This window comes from Cuculus canorus, chromosome 27 (genome assembly GCF_017976375.1).
Source record: "Cuculus canorus isolate bCucCan1 chromosome 27, bCucCan1.pri, whole genome shotgun sequence".
In the NCBI taxonomy this organism is placed as follows: Eukaryota; Metazoa; Chordata; class Aves; order Cuculiformes; family Cuculidae; genus Cuculus; species Cuculus canorus.
In genome coordinates, this window is record NC_071427.1 from 6994530 (window position 1) to 7009886 (window position 15357).

Genomic DNA, 15357 nt, shown 5'->3' on the forward strand with positions numbered 1-15357 from the left:
GTCCTGTGGGGATTGGCCCACAACGCAGGTCACATTCCCCTGCAGCAGCCTGGCTGCTGGCCATGGCCTGGAGGAACAGCCCTTAAGCTGTTCCCCTGTGCTTTAGTGCTGTGCTGCCATCAGGAGGGGATGTTGGGTACCTTGTTGGGGCTCTCTTTGAGTGGCTTCTGTGCCCAGATGTGCCATGTTCCCTGACCCCACCACTCTCTTGCAGACTGTTCCATCACCAAGTTCCTGAACCGCATCCTGGGTCTGGAGGTGGACAAGCAGAACATGCTCTTCCAGTATTTTTCTGACACCTTTGACTATCTGATTGAAAAGGACAAGAAGGAGGGCAAATACGACATGGGCATCCTAGGTACGGAGAAAGAGGAGTGGCCACATCTCTCCTTACTGCACCACAGAAGTTCCCTGTTCCTTCCTGTGCTGTCACCATGGCCATCCTGGGCACTGCAGTGTCCCCACAGAGCACAGATCCTGAGACTTTTGCAAGGAGAGGAGGTGGTATGGGAAGATGGATCTTACAGCTGGCGCGTGTTGTGGTCTTTCCTTCTCCTATAGATTTAGCCCCAGGAGTGGATGAGATCTATGAGGAGAGCAAGGAGGTCTTCCTGACTCCCGGGCACCCACAAGATGGGCAGGTTGTGTTTTATAAGGTAGGCAGCCTGCACAGCTATCTCTGCAGTCCAGCCTTCTCCAGTGCTTCCCAGTCTGGGATTGTGAGCTGCTGGGTTCCTCCTCCTGCCCCATGGCTTTGTGTCATGTTTGTGTCACATCTGCCTTGGCCATGAGTGGGTGGCTGATGCTGGAAGTGACACAGAAGAGGCACAGAGTGGCCCTGCCCTGCCCAGGGCTGCTGTGCCTGGACAGGCAGTCTGGCGGCGCCTGTTTCGAGGCTGCACCAAGTTCATACTCGGGGTCGGATTTGTGAGACAGACCCTGACATGCTTTTCCTTCCCCTTGACATTACAGAGTCCCTCTGCTTTGTCCCTGTTTAGATCAGTGTCGACAGAGGCTTAAAGTGGGAGGAAGCTTATGAGAAGTCTCTCCAATTGACAGGATCCTTTGATGGGTTCTACCTCTCCTACAAGGTGGGTCCCTGGGCTCTGCCAGGGCAGCAACCCAGCTCGGAGAGTGACTCCGGAGGGAGAAGGTCCACAGTGGCACTAAGCTATCTGTGCCTGACATCTTATCATAGAATCGCGGAATGGTTTGGGTCAGAAGGGACCTCAAAGCCCATCCAGTTCCACCTCCTGCCATGGGCAGGGACACCTCCCACTGGATCAGGGGCTCCAAGCCCCATCCAATCTGTCCTTGAACACCTCCAGGGTTGGGGCAGTCACCACTGCTCTGGGCAACCTGGGCCAGGGCCTCACCACCTTCACAGCAGGACGTTTCTCCCTAACATCTCGCCTTCCCTCCTTCAGCTGAAAACTGTTCCTCCTTGTCCTGTCCCTGCCCTTCCTGATCAAGAGCCCCTCCCCAGCTTTCCTGGAGCCCCTTTCATTACTGGGAACTGGGAGATGCCTCCAAGAACCCCTGCCATGGAAAAAAGGGGGTTTAGAGAAATATGGAGTTGAGGAGAGGGGCTGTGACTGTAATCATCATCTCTCCCCCAACAGACACGAGGCTCTAAACACACATGTCTGCTGGCAGAGCAGAGCCATGGGAAGAATTTCATCCTCTATAAGCCAAATATTGGGAGGCAAAGCCAGCCTGAGAACCTGGACAGTCTGCAGAAGAAGTATCGACGGGTAGGTGGGAGCTGCAGCTCTCTGGTCTGGGAGAGGGAAAAGCCGCTTTCTCTGGGCAGGAGTAGCTTTGGCAGGACATTTCCTGTAACCGCTTCACAGCTCCTTATGCTCTGGTATAGGTAGGGCAGAGATGATGGTAGCACCTGGTTATCCTGATTCCCAGACCTGGATTTTGAGTTTCAACTGCATGTTGGGCAGTGGGAAACCTCTACCGCTCTCTTTCTTGTGCAGGTGCTGCCCGAGGAAGCCAAGGAGCACTGGGAGAGCAGTTATGACTTCTCCTTGAAGAACTGTAACCATGCTGTCTGGTAAGGCATCTGCAGCCCCAGCCCATCTTGCCCTCCCGAGGTCAGAGCTGGTTTTTGGGAGAGGCTGTGACAGGGTAGGGTCGCTCTCTGGGGAGGCTGTGGTTGGGGGGATCCCTCACTGCCCTGGGAACCTGTGCTGATTTGGGTGGCTTTCTTCTGTTTGGACTGAAGGAACAGGAGCTGCAAACTGACCCAGGAGGGGAAGGAGTGCTTCCAGGGCATGCGCTTGCGCCACTACTACATGCTGTGTGGGGCCCTGCTGCGCGTCTGGAGCCGGATTGCCAGCATCATGGCAAACATCACCAACACAAGCTACCTGCAGATCGTCCGCCTCAAGACCAAGGAGAAGAAGAAACAAGTTGGTGAGTGAAGTGCTGGGAAGAGGAGCAGGACATTTTAGGACAAGCAAGAAAGGGTTCCAGCTGCCCAGTATCAAAAGTCTCTTCCTAAATGTGACCCAGCCTGGAAGCACTCACTGCTTAGGTGGTCCTGTGGGAAGGAGGGGAGATAAGGCACAGGGAAGACATGGATCTGTTGGACCAAATGCAAAGGAGGCCACAGAGCTCTACTAAAATGGGCAAAGCAGTGCTGGACCTCCAGAACAAGCTGCCTCAAGCAAGGGTTGTTTACGCCAGTGCCATAGGTAAGCTGCTCTCAATGTTGTGTGGGTGCCGTGCATCACAGTGGCCTCTGTGATCTGTAGGACATGTGAGCACGTACACTAGGAGTACACATTCATGCAGGAAGTGAATGATGCTGCAGTGCTGTAGGGGAGCCCAGGGTGCTAAGATCTGCCCTGAGCCGCAGTGCTGCCTGTTACCCCTGCATTCTGCTCTTAGTCCTCTACTCTGTTCTGGTGAGACCTCACCTGGAGCCCTGTGTCCAGTTCTGGAGTCCTCAGCACAGGAAGGACAGGGATCTGTAGGAACAAGCCCAGGGAGGTCACGGAGATGATCCGAGGGCTGGAGCACCTCCTGTATGAGGACAGGCTGAGAGAGTTGGGGTTGTTGAGGCTGGAGAAGAGAAGGCTGTGGGGAGACCTTAGAGCAACTTCCAGTACTGAAAGGGGCTCCAGGAAAGCTGGGGAGGAGCTCTTGATCAGGGCTTGCAGGGGTAGGATGAGGGGGAACGGTTTTCAGCTGGAAGAGGGGAGATTGAGATGAGATCTTAGGGAGAAATGTTTTGCTGTGAGGGTGGTGAGGCCCTGGCCCAGATTGCCCAGAGCGGCCATGGCTGCCCCATCCCTGGAGGTGTTCAAGGCCAGGTTGGATGGGGCTTGGAGCAACCGGATCCAGTGGGAGGTGTCCCTGCCCATGGCAGGAGGTGGAACTGGATGGGCTTTGAGTTCCCTTCAAACCCAAACCATTCCATGATTCTGTGATGCAGACAGAAGCTGTGAGCCAGGCCAGACCTGTCCTCTCCATCTCCTAGAGTCTGCTGTGGGGCTGCTTTTGCTCGGGTTGCAGTTCTGTCTCCCTGCTCTGCAGCCCAGCTGAGAGGCATAGGAGGGCTAGGAGTGCACTCGGCAAATGGGCCCTGGTGCTGCTGCCCGCCCCTCTCTCCCCACAGCACCCTGTCCTTTCCCAAAGTGTTTTGAGGGCTGATGCATGTTCCTCCTTTAGGGATAAAGATCCCCGAGAGCTGTGTCTGTAAGGTGCTGGAGGAGCTGAAGCAGATGGATGAGAACGTGAAGCGAAAGCACAACCGGCTCCTTCAGGCCCAAGAGCAGAGCCCGCAGTTCTCGCTGCCGCTGCACATCCTGCCACAGCCCCTGGAGCTCACTCAGACGGGGCCTGGCATCTCCCTGCCCAGGCATTCCCTGCGCCAGGATGAGATCCTGGACTTGACCTACAGCCCTCCCAGCAACAGCATTCCTGATGTGGTGATGAACTTGGAGCCCGGTGCGTTGTGCTTCCCCTTGGAGCCTGTTGTCCAGACACACCAGCAGCATGGATTACCCTTTGGCTTCAGCCAGCCTTCTGCCTTCAAGAGCCCGGCCCCAGTCCTGGAGGGACCCATGCCTCTGAGATCCCCGTTGCATGAACACCTTTCCCTGCCTCCCCCAGGACCCTTGCAGACACTGCAGCAACAGCAACAACAGGGAGATTTTGTCCAACAGGATGGGAATATCAATTTTCGAGAGATCCTGGAGGACATGCTGAGGACGTTTAATGGGCCCTCCCAGGAGAACATGCTCCCACAAGAGCGCCAGAGCGTGATCCAGTTCAGCGGGCCTTTCCCAGACTTCTGAATGCCGGCTGAGTGTGCCAGGCGATGCTTGGCTGCTGCGGATCCATATCCTCTGATGCAGAGGTGAGAGCTGGGGAGTCCCGGCTTTTTCACTGGTTTGGACTTGACACCTTTTCTGGTTTTGAGGGAAGAAAAGAAACCCCCATAGTTCCTTAAAGCAAAGTTTATTTATATATAATATACAGTCAGGCATGTATAGATCTGTATGTATCATGCACTTCAGGAGAGGTGAGTGCTCGGTTCAGCTGATCTGGACCGATGGTCTCTGCTGTGTTTGAGTCCTGCTCAAAGGCCAGTGCCTGGGTAGGACTGAGGAAAGAAGTGTGCCCCCTCCTCTGTGCCTGTTCCCCTGCAGACTACTGAGTTCCCAAGCTGGGCCGTGCCTTCTCCAGCCTCCTGAGCCGGCTGACCAAACTCTGTCCACATCAGCTGCTCCTCTCGGGCTGCCCCAGCCCTGTTGTGGACCTTTGGAGGCTGCTCTGGAGGAATGGGGTGAAGGACAAGGGGATGCTGTCTCTCATCAGGAGCTGTTGAGCTTGAGTCCCTCTGTGCAGGCCTGAACAGGCGGAGCTGGGAGAGGCAAAACTGACTGTGCTTGCTTTGCCCTCCCTGGGAAGGGACTCGGACACCTTGGGGCTCCGCGGCAGAGGGCAGGAGCTGTCAGTGTTGCGGCAGAGCTTGTGGGTTTGGCAGAGCTCAGCCACACTGGGACTACGGGGATGTTCCCTGGAGCAGAAGGGCCACGCGTCCCATCAGCCTGTCCTGCACTTTAACCTTGCCAGGTCACTGTGGCCATGCTTTGTCTGAATCCCTGCTGTCGCATGTCGTCCTTTACCCTCTCACCGTTCCTGCTCTGTAGGGCTTGTCCTTGGCTGGGCCACGGACACAGCCCCATGTGTCTGGATCCACATCCCCAGCTCTGCCCACCTTGCAGAGCTCCCTGCTGAGCACTGGGGACATGTGGAATCGCTGCTCACGCTGCAAATTCAACCCCTGATACCAAAGAGCAAAGGTTTGCTTTGCAAAGCGCTGCCCCGCAGCCTGGAGCAGCTGGACCTTCTCCCAGGCAGCTTCCATCCCTCTTCTGGAAGCACCGCCCCTCGGCAAATCCCAGGGAAACTGCCTTCTCTTTTCTCTCTGCAATATAAGGAGTCTGGAAGGAAGCTGCCTGCTGCCAGGAGTGCTCCAGCCCTGGCAGCTCCTCCGCAAGCCTCCTGTCTGCTGTGTTTCCTCACGCTTGTCTTGAGTCATTGAGGCATTTCCTAGAAGTGGCAGCGGCATGTTTTCAGGGGAAGCATATGAGGTGTTTCCTGGTTGGCCTTGCTCTTCCTTGGAGAGGACCTGGGGAAGGAGATGCCTTTGCTGGGTTCCCCCTGTCCTGACAGGTCAGTCTTGAGGATGCTGGAGCTTTGTAGTCCCTGCCTCCAGACCGAGAACCTTCATCCCCCCACCGTGTGTTCTCCCTGAGGCTCAGGGATGGCCGAGTGCCGTTTTTGCTGTTGGGAAGCGCTTGGGATCAATGTTAGGAATGGCTGAGCACCCTGTTTGCTGCTGGAAAGCGCTCGGGATCGGTGTCCATGCTCCTGCCGAGATGGGAGCTGCCTTCCCCAGTGCTTTAAGACCACGGCCCTGCCCCATGCTGTGCACGAGTGGGCTCAGTTTTGAGGTTGCTCTGCTCCCTCCCCTTCATTTTAGGGGCCTGTCCTTGCCCCCACGTGCCTTGCACTGTGCGCCCGGCCGGGGTCAGGCCAGCAACTGGGGACGCGTTTTGCTGCATTCAAGGAAACCTCCTTACCTCAAAGTGAACACCAAAGCCCCGGGACCCTGCTGCTGCCCTGAGAGCTTTGTGCTTTCCCTGCAGCTCTGCTCCTGGCAGCCATGCTCGCCTCTCGCCGCCTCTTCCTAGTCCTGGACAGAGCAAAGGCTCTCCCTTTCCCTGCATCCCCCTCTATTTAAAACACATCCCAGCCCACACCACTCATGGAGAAGCTGCAGTTTCTCCCGTCTCCTGGTTCATTCACTTGTTCTCAGTAGGGAGAGAAAAGGACACCGGGAAAACCCATTTCAGAGAGGCTTAAACTCAGGAATAGCAAGGAGGAAATCTCCTGCGAGCCCCCTCTGCCAGCCGCTTCTCCGTCGTCACCTGGAGCCTTACCCGCTGGCTTTGACATTGATATTAAAATATATGCAATTCCCCTTCCCTGACCTCTGAAAAAACAGAGCGCAGCACCTTTGAGGAACCCTTCCCTGCCCTGATCTTGTGTTTTTGTCAGGGTTAATAATATGTAATGATATCTTTTAACTAAATTATTACGCAGTTGTCCTACTGATTGTCTGTATTTTTAAATGAGTCCCTTTTTTTGCTTCCCTGACACCTTTTTGTTAGCACTTTTTAATCCGCTTGTCGTTTGCCTTTGGTTTTCTATGTGTATTTATAATTAATTGAGATGTATATATGTAAAGAGATTTTTTTTAGAATATGTGCCTTTGACTAATAATTCCTGGATTTTCTACTTGCCTCAAAAGATGGTTTTTCACTCTGCTCAGTAAAAATGGAAAGGAAGACACAAACAAGAGTTCTCCAAGTCCCAGCTCTCTGTCTGTCTGTCTCTCCAGGGACCTGCCCCAGGGTCCCATGTGGGACTGGGATCAGGACAGGGAATCTGAGTGCTACCCTGGTCTCCCTGGTGGCGCATCCTACTTGGAACCAGCCCAGGCTTCCCAGTGTTGAGGAAAATACAGATAAATGAGCCACTGTTGAGCTGTGTTCCCGTGTGAGCTGTTCCCGCTGGGACATCTCGGTGGGGCACTGCCTGCCCCTCTGTGCCCCTGCGGGAGGTGGGATGGGATGAGCCAAGGGCGCTGGTAATGGAGGAATAATTGTGCCTCGCCTGGCACAGCCACAGCTTAACACAGCCACGCTGCCCTTGGGGTTCATGGCAAGACTGAGTGGGGCTGTGGGGCAGCTCCTGAATCCATCCCACCTACACCAAAGTTGCTGAGCACTCAGGGGGGCTGGAGTGGGATCCTTTAGCATCCTTGATGTGCCAAGCTGCAGGCATGCAAAGAGGTCGGATGTGTCAGGAGACCCTGGGGCTCTGTTCCCTGACTTCACCCTTTACTCTGTGGTGAGGACAGGGCTCAGGTGGATGCCATGGGGAGACCCAGCCCCTCCCCAGCTCCTGCAACACTGGAGCTCTCCCTGCTTGGCCAGGCTGGGCTGCCCCCCTGCAAGCCAAAACATCCTGAGAAGGACAGAGGCTCCTGCAGTCGGACACATATCCATCTCTGTGAGGAATTTTACTGTGTCCCAGTATGATTGGGCTTTGTTTTGCAGTCACTGCTGCTGGCCACGCCTTATGCCACTGCTGGAATTGGCCCCATCGCTGCCCTGCCTGTGCCAGGAGGGGAGCTGGGCTGTGCTGCCTGGAGCGTGGCTGTGGTTGGAGAAAAACAACCCAGTTGCCTCATCAAGGCAGGTGCCTGTTGGTTTAAGATGAGGAAAGGTCCCAAGAGGATAAGGAAGGGATCCCAGGAGTGTGAGGAAGGGGGCCCAAGACAGCTGCATCCCAGAGGGGACACTCCCTCCCTTTCTCCCTGCTCCAGCTTTTCCTGCAGGAGCCCTTTGGGAACAACGGCTTACCTGGGATTTGTGTGCAATTCCCTGCTCAGCACTAATGAGGATTATCCCTGCTGAGCTCAGGAATTGCGTAAGGTCTTGGCTCCCCTGCAAAGCTCTGGGTTTTCAAGCCCTGTTCCATCCCCACTCGATTCTACGCACCCAGACAAAACTGCTCATGTCTAACACTTTTATTGTAAGGGGAAAACAGATCCCAGGCTGCCTGGCAGCGGCCACTGGCCCTGTGACGCCTTCTCCCAGCAGTGCACGCCAGATCATCAGGGCTGCCTCACCAGCAGGCTGGTTTGAAGGCAGACCATCATTGGGGCTGGCAAGAAGGCTCCACAGGCAGCAGGAAGGCCGATGCCCAGGTGCAGGGACAGTGCAGAGCAAGATGAAGTCTACAGGTGGGCAGGCAGGTCCTTCTCGATCACCTGCGAGACAGAAGGAAACATTATACTATATGAACATTACCTCCCCCAAAAACACACTGGAAAGCCCCTGCTGCCCCAGAGGGATGCTTGGAACCACCCACTCTATGCTGGGCACCACTGTCCTGCGTATCACGGCCACCTTCCCTTAGTACAGTGGGGCCTTTCTGCCCCCAGACAGAGGAATTGGAGCCCAGACATGGCTAGGGGTCCCACCCTGAGCCTCAGCATGGCTGTTTCTCCGCAGCTGCGATCCGCAGGGAGCTGCTGCCGCTGCTCCGCTTCCCCTTCTCCCCTGGGTCAGGCAGGGCTCACAGAAGAGGACTTACATAGGGATCCTCCATTGGACTGTACCGCTTCACCACTTGGCCCTCCCGGTTAATGAGGAACTGGGGGAGAAAAGCAGCACCCAAGTGAGTCCAGCTGTGCGCCGGGCTCTGCAGCCCTGTGAGAGCAGCAAAGCTCTTCTGGTCCCTCTTCTTCGCCCTCCTGAGCCTCATCCTCCCCCTAAACCAATAGGCACCTGCCCTGATGAGGCACTGGGTTCTTTTTATCTGACTGCAGCCAATGCTGATGGAGCACAGGCAAATACTGGGCCTTTGGCAGCAGGCCCCAGGGCTCAGAGCTGCAGCCCTGCAGGAGCCCTTCAGGATGCTCCTACCCTAACATCCAAGGTAGCTACACAGAACAGAGCCTATGTGCGAGGATCCTTCCTCCCTCCCATGCCTCTGGGACTCTCCACAGCCCCCCAAGGTGTAAGAGCTGGCAGCTGTGTCCTACCTTGGTGAAGTTCCATTTTATTGCACTAGGAGAGAAAAAACAGGAGTGAAAATTGGACAGAAACCCTCCTTCCCCATGCTGCAGCCCAGCCTGCTGCTTGCGATACCAAAAATGCCAGCAAATAAACTAAGACTCATTTTGGAGTTTTAGAAAGCAAGCAACCTTTTATCAGGCCTGGACACATGAGGAGTGCTCTCCATCAATCACACATAACAAGACAAGTGCTGTTACAGAATGTATTTCCCACTTACACACATATGGATAAATTTTCCCAGAAATCTTACGCATATTCTATTCCTTTCCAAGGACTCATTTTAATGTCATTATGAACTTCACAACAGTCCAATCTCTTGCTAATTTGGGGTTGGCTCCAGCTCTGTCTGATCTTGCATTTGAGAGGGGGGAAAACTGCAAACAGAGGTGGTTACAGAAGACACCTCTGTTCAGCACAGATCACACTGAACACAACTTTATCATCTCCATAAGAATGATCAGTGTCTGGGAAAACATATTTTGAAAAAACATGCTATCAGAGGGACATTTTGTCTAACTTTAACCACCCCCCTTCCCACACTCACTTGCCCAGGGTGCCTCTTCCCTTGGGCTGCTCCTTCATCCACTTCCAGAGCGGGTGGGCATCATCCCCGTTGACATCTATCTTGCTGTACATATCAAACTTAACTCCATAGTTTTCAGCAAATGCCTTAATTTCAGCGTTGGTCCCGGGTTCCTGAGGAAGGCAATAGAAAGAGCACCCTGGGAGTCGCCTGCCCCATCTGTCTTTGATCCAGGAAGTTCTCACCTCGATTCTCGTCCCACCCCTGTCCTCGGTACCAAAGAGCCCTTGCCCCAGCCTCACCCCTGTCCCTGCTCCCAGGGAATTCCCTCAAATCCCAGCCCTATCCCTGCTCCCGAGGACTCCTCACCTCTGCCCCAGCCTTGTCCCTGATTCCAGGGACCCCTCCTGGACCCTCCCTTCTCCTTGGTTTCCAAACCTGCTTTCCAAACTGGTTGCACGGAAAGCCCAGGATGCGTAAACCCCTCTCAGCGTATCGGGCGTGCAGGTCGACGAGCTGAGTGTAGTTCACAGCGGTTTTCCCTCATTTGGAGGCCACATTGGTGATGATGCAGACAAAGCCTCTGGAAAGTCAGTGAATCCCGTTGCCTGGCAGGAGCTGGGGAGCCCCTCACCCCTCTGAGGCTGCCCTGAGGAAGCCGCGGTTATGCAAGCGATTGTCCCGCGGGTCCCCAGGCCTGGGCCCTTCCCTCCTACCGGTATTTCTCCAAGGACACCTCGTTGCCATCGATATCTTGTGCTTGAAAGTCGTAGATGGCCTTGGCAGAGCGCCAGTCCTCTGCCTGCGCGCACTGTGGGACCAGGAGTGGTGTCAGCGGCGCTGGGGACCAACAGGGACCCCAAAACGGGCCCTGGGCCCCCAACCTCCCAGCCCCACTGCCCCCAGTCCTCCATCCCAGACCCTAAATCACAGTCACCAGACCCTGACCCACAGACCCCACGTCCTCCAGACCACCCGGCTGCCCCACAGCCGCGGCAGAAGCCCCAGCACGCAGCCCCACAGCCCCCAGAGCCCCGGGCCCAGCCCCTTGCCCCACAGATCCCAACCCAGAGTCCCCAGAGCCCTGGGCTCAGCTCCCAGCCCCACAGATCCGAACGCACAGCCCCCAGAGCCCTGGGCCCCCGATAGCTCCTGCAGAGCAGCCCTTCCTCGCTGTCCCATTCGCTGTCCCATTCGCTGTCCCATTCGCATTCCCACCCCCATCCCCATCCCGCCCCGCCTGGCCCCGCTCTCACCATGCTCCTCGCCATCGCCCCGCAGCGTAGCACCCGCCGCAGCGCCCGGCCCCAGCCCATCGCCCCCCTGCCCCGCACCTTGCCCAATTGGCTGCTCCTGCGGCGGGAGTTCCCGCCCTTTGGGCTGCGCAGCCAGTCATCGTGTGATTGGGGCGTGTTCTGCAGGTGACGGACAGAGTGCTGACCAATGGGAGACGAGGTGGGCGGGGCGGCCGATTGGCGTGATGAGTGAGACCGTGGGGCACGGCGGGGGCAGGGGGCAGTGACAGAGCATGGCGTCGGGCCGAGCCCTCTGCGGCCTCAGTTTCCCTCCTGCGCGGTACCCGAGCCGCGGTCTGCCCCGGGCTGGGGACGCAGAGCGATGGGGAACCGGCCCGGCTGCAGCAGAGCGACTCCCGCCGCCCCAACCCAGCGGCGGGAGGTGTCCCTTGGCGGACTACAATTCCCAGCATCCCCCCCCGGGGCGTCCGAGGCCGTCGCGGCCGCCTGGTCGCTGCCTGTCTCGACGCGGGCAGGCATTGGCGCGGGCAGCCCGCGGGGGCGTGGAGCGAAAAGGGCAGCATGGACGACGAGGAGGAGACGTACCGGCTGTGGAAGATCCGCAAGACCATCATGCAGGTGCAGGGGCGCCCGAACCGGCGGGGAGGGAGCTCTGAGGGGGTCGGGGGGGGAACCGGCGGGGAGAGAGCTCTGAGGAGGCCGCGGGGGCGGGGGGAACCGGCGGGGAGAGAGCTCTGAGGGGGCCGCGGGGCGGGGGGGAACCGTTGGGGGAGAGCTCTGAGGAGGCTGTGGGGCGGCCGGAGGAGTGGGAGGCCCAGCCCAGGGGCGTGAGGGGCCAGGGGGCAGCGAGGGCCTGGGGCCAGGACTAGGACCACGGAGAGGGCGGATGTGAGGGCCCGGGGAGGCAGAAGAGGGCCCGGGGGGGGACTGAGGGCCCAGGAGGGCGGTGAGGGGGCCCGGGGGGAGGCGGTAAGGTGCCTAGAGGGGAATGAAGGGGCATTGAGGGGTTCGTGGTAACAGCGAGGGGCCCAGAAGGGCGATGAGGGGGTTGGCGAGTAGCCGAGGGGGTCTGTGAGTGGCCCGGGAGGCAACGAGGAGGGCAGTGAGGGGCCAGAGGTGGCGAGGGCTGAGGCTTGATCCTGACCTGCGGGCACTCTCGGCAGCTCTGCCACGATCGGGGCTACCTGGTGACCCAGGACGAGCTGGATCAGACTCTGGAGGAGTTCAAAGCGCAGTTTGGAGACAAGCCCAGTGAGGGCCGGCCCCGCCGCACTGACCTGACGGTGCTGGTGGCTCACAACGATGACCCCACCGACCAGATGTTTGTCTTCTTCCCTGGTGAGTAGAGCCCCTTTCACTGGGCTGTGCTGGGGCCTGGTGCAGGGGGAGGCAGGTGGAGGAGCCAGCGCCGTGCTCCGGGGGGCTCCCAGACATGGAATGGCTCTGGATGACCCTCGTGCCGCCTCTCTTCCCAGAGGAGCCCAAGGTCGGGATAAAGACGATCAAGATGTACTGCCAGCGGATGCAGGAGGAGAACATCACCCGAGCACTGATCGTGGTGCAGCAGGGCATGACCCCTTCGGCAAAGCAGGTACGGAGCGCAGTGGGAGACTGCTCCCTCCCAGTCCAGGTTACTTAAGCCATGGGTGTTTTGCTGCCGCTTTAGGTAAATAAAACCCTGAATTTACTTTCAGATAAACTCTTTTACTGAAGCCCGTTATACCTTGGTACATGCCAATACCGACCCGCTGGAGGTGGTCCTGCTCTAGCAGGGGGGTTGGACTGGGTGAGCTCCAAGAGGGCCCTTCCCACCCCACCATGCTGAGATTTTCTGATTCTTGCTTAAGAATCAGTATCTTTATCCCAGTATCTTTAATCAGAACAACTGGTTCTGGTTTCAGAAGAGCAGCTGAGGGCTCATGAGGAGCCTAGAGAATAGGGGAGATTTGCCAGTGGTCAGGATCTCTGTGCACTCTTTGCACACATAGCTGCATCTGTGTGAGCATGAGGGTAGCAATCCTGTGCTGGCAAGGACTCCGGTTGGTTGAGGAGTGGCTCAGAGAGCAGGCAGGGCTGTCCCAGGGCTGTCTTGCCAGCTGACAGAATGTTCCCTTTCCAGTCTCTGGTAGATATGGCTCCCAAATACATCCTGGAGCAGTTCCTGCAGCAAGAGCTTCTGATCAACATCACAGAACATGAGGTGAGTGGTGTCAGGAAGCAGGGTGAGGAACAGACAATGTGTCTTTAGTTCTGAGCTGCAGCTTGGGCTGCTCCTGGGGCATTTCTCTTTCCTGGAAGGCTGGGCTGGGGAACACAGTTGCAGTTTCCTTCCTTACAAATGTGTTGCTTCTCTGCATGTTGTTCTGCTGTGAGGGGCCAGCGCTGCTTCTGGCTCTCTGCTCTCACATCCTCTCTCCCCTGTTGCTTACAGTTGGTTCCAGAGCATGTTGTCATGACAAAGGAAGAAGTGACCGAGCTCCTGGCCAGATAGTATCCTTTCTTTGTTCCTATCCCTTCTGCCTGGGTGTGAGACACGCATGCTTTGGGACATGAGTCCATTTGCGTGTGGCATTTGATTACTGCTCCGTGAGGAGGGCTAACAAGGGTGCATCTGGGCCATTTGCTGCTCCTTGACTCCCTGCACAGCAAACTGAGAGAGAACCAGCTCCCGAGGATCCAGGCTGGGGATCCTGTGGCCCGGTACTTTGGAATAAAGCGTGGTCAGGTAGGAAATGGGCTTGAGCAGCAATTCTCTGTGTTCAGGACCAGGCAGGGAGGGGCTCTGTGGTTTTACACCAGAAGGGGAATAGAGCTGGGGAAGAGTCTGGAGCCCAGAGGTTCTGGGAGCAGTGAGGGCCCTGGGGCTGTTAAGCCTGGAAAAGAGGAGGCTGAGGGGAGACCTCATCAGGCTCTGCAGCTCCTGGGAAGGAGGTTGGAGCCAGCTGGTTTCTGGGCTCTTCTCTCAAGTAACAAGGGATAGGACGAGAAGAAATGGTCAAGTTGCACTAGAGGAGGTTTAGATTGGATACCGGGAAAAATTTCTTCAATGGAAGACTGGTGAAGGCCCTGGCAGAGACTCCCCAGGGCAGTGGTGGAGTCCCCATCCCTGGAGGGGTCCAAAACACGTGTAGCAGTGGCACTTTGGGACATAGTTTAGTAGGGCTGGTGGTGTTTCACTGGTGGTTGGACTAGATGAGCTTGCAGGTCTTTTCCAACCTTAGCAATTCTATGATTCTCGTCTATGATTTTGAAACTCTTGGAGACAGGGAGGTCTCTCATCCAAACATGAGAGCTGTTGTGGATTGGGTGCAGATGCATGTGAGCGGAGCAGACTTCCCGCCAGGGCATGGCTGGATCGGCTGCTGGCAGTAGCAGCCCTGACGCTATCCCGTGCTCCATGATCTCCCCTTACACAGTGGTGACACTGCCATGGCAAGGGAATCGCAGCCGAGGGGAACTTGCTGCCTGCTTCTCTCCCTCATGGATTCTTCCATTGCTGTTTTAGGTGGTGAAGATCATCAGGCCAAGTGAGACTGCAGGCCGCTACATCACCTACAGGCTGGTGCAGTGATCAAGAGCCATTGGGTAAGGTGAATTGCAGAACCCTGGGGCTGAGGGCTTTGGGTAGTACCTTAGGCTTACACTGAGGCTTCCCAAGATTGACCTGAAGGGAGCTGCCTCCAGGAAAGGATCATCTCAACTCTTTAGTTTGTGTTTGGTAGGACAGTCCTGTTTGAGAGGACAGTCCAGGGTGCAGCTTCATCGGTCCTGTGCCTCAGGATCTGCTGTTCAGAATAGGCCTATTGGTGTTTGGGGCACTTAAGGTGGCTTGGCCGTGAGAGCCAAGCAGAGGGGATTTGCATCCCCCGTTCTCTTTCTTCCAGGTGTGTAAGAGCTGTGCGGTGCCTCCCAATTTTCCTGTCCGTCAGCAATTTGTGGACTCTCTGGGATGTCTACCTTTCTTAGATGGTTGAGAAAATTCTCTTGCCCTGTTGCCTCTATGCAGTGCTGTTACTTGGCCTCATTCCTGTTTTTCTGACATGGACTTGGCTGTAGCTCCTTACTCTTCAGTAAGGATTCACACCTTAGAAGCAACTGGAAGTGTGCAGGGAGGGCGTCAGTGGAGAAAGGCTTCTGCTTTAGTATTTTGTAGGATCTCTTTTCTAATAAAGGTTTGTGCTCTCGCTCTTCCACACTGCTGGTGCATTTCTCAGCCTCTGCTGTGCCAAAGCCTCCAGGACTTTGCAGGATCCTTTATTTTATATTCTGTTTGGAATATCTTGCTCTGGAAGCTGTGATGACTCAACCAGGAGCTCACCTTGCAGATCTGCGGCCCAAGTGCTTTCCAGTTCAGACTTGCCCCTTCACTGCCTTTCCTGTTCCACTGCCAGTCTTTGTGGGA

At 56.4% G+C, this 15357-nt stretch overlaps 3 protein-coding genes across 8 annotated transcripts in view; 2 read left to right on the forward strand and 1 right to left on the reverse strand.

The window, feature by feature from the left end:
* Nucleotides 1-6903, forward strand: part of SBNO2 (strawberry notch homolog 2) — a 67897-nt gene extending 60994 nt beyond the window's left edge. For 2 of the 5 annotated variants that reach the window (XM_054049835.1, XM_054049837.1), the window contains 7 exons: nt 215-358; nt 562-656; nt 999-1091; nt 1623-1754; nt 1986-2062; nt 2234-2424; nt 3685-6901. In XM_054049835.1, the coding sequence (XP_053905810.1) occupies nt 215-358; nt 562-656; nt 999-1091; nt 1623-1754; nt 1986-2062; nt 2234-2424; nt 3685-4313 (1361 nt within the window). In that variant the 3' untranslated portion in view covers nt 4314-6901. Of the gene's footprint in view, nt 1-214; nt 359-561; nt 657-998; nt 1092-1622; nt 1755-1985; nt 2063-2233; nt 2425-3684 lie in introns of all 5 variants that reach the window. The other 3 variants (XM_054049833.1, XM_054049834.1, XM_054049836.1) reach the window with 3 other exon arrangements.
* A 1201-nt stretch (nt 6904-8104) lies between these two features.
* GPX4 (glutathione peroxidase 4) lies at nt 8105-11079 on the reverse strand. Its single transcript, XM_009568308.2, has 7 exons — nt 10956-11079; nt 10416-10510; nt 10138-10282; nt 9721-9872; nt 9143-9167; nt 8692-8751; nt 8105-8365 (listed from the first exon to the last, which is right to left on the reverse strand). The coding sequence occupies exons 1-7, from the start codon at nt 11013-11015 to the stop codon at nt 8333-8335; spliced, it is 570 nt and encodes a 189-aa protein (XP_009566603.2). The 5' UTR covers nt 11016-11079; the 3' UTR covers nt 8105-8332.
* A 337-nt stretch (nt 11080-11416) lies between these two features.
* POLR2E (RNA polymerase II, I and III subunit E) lies at nt 11417-15309 on the forward strand. Of its 2 annotated transcripts, none has more exons than XM_054050085.1 (8): nt 11417-11573; nt 12119-12293; nt 12431-12546; nt 13075-13155; nt 13387-13445; nt 13602-13680; nt 14461-14540; nt 15170-15309. In XM_054050085.1, exons 1-7 carry the CDS (start codon nt 11517-11519, stop codon nt 14524-14526), a joined length of 633 nt encoding a protein of 210 aa, XP_053906060.1. In that variant the 5' UTR covers nt 11417-11516; the 3' UTR covers nt 14527-14540; nt 15170-15309. The 2 variants fall into 2 exon arrangements, with proteins under 2 accessions (XP_053906060.1, XP_053906059.1); XM_054050084.1 differs by lacking the exon at nt 15170-15309 and adding an exon at nt 14840-15158.
* The last annotated feature ends 48 nt before the right edge of the window (nt 15310-15357 follow it).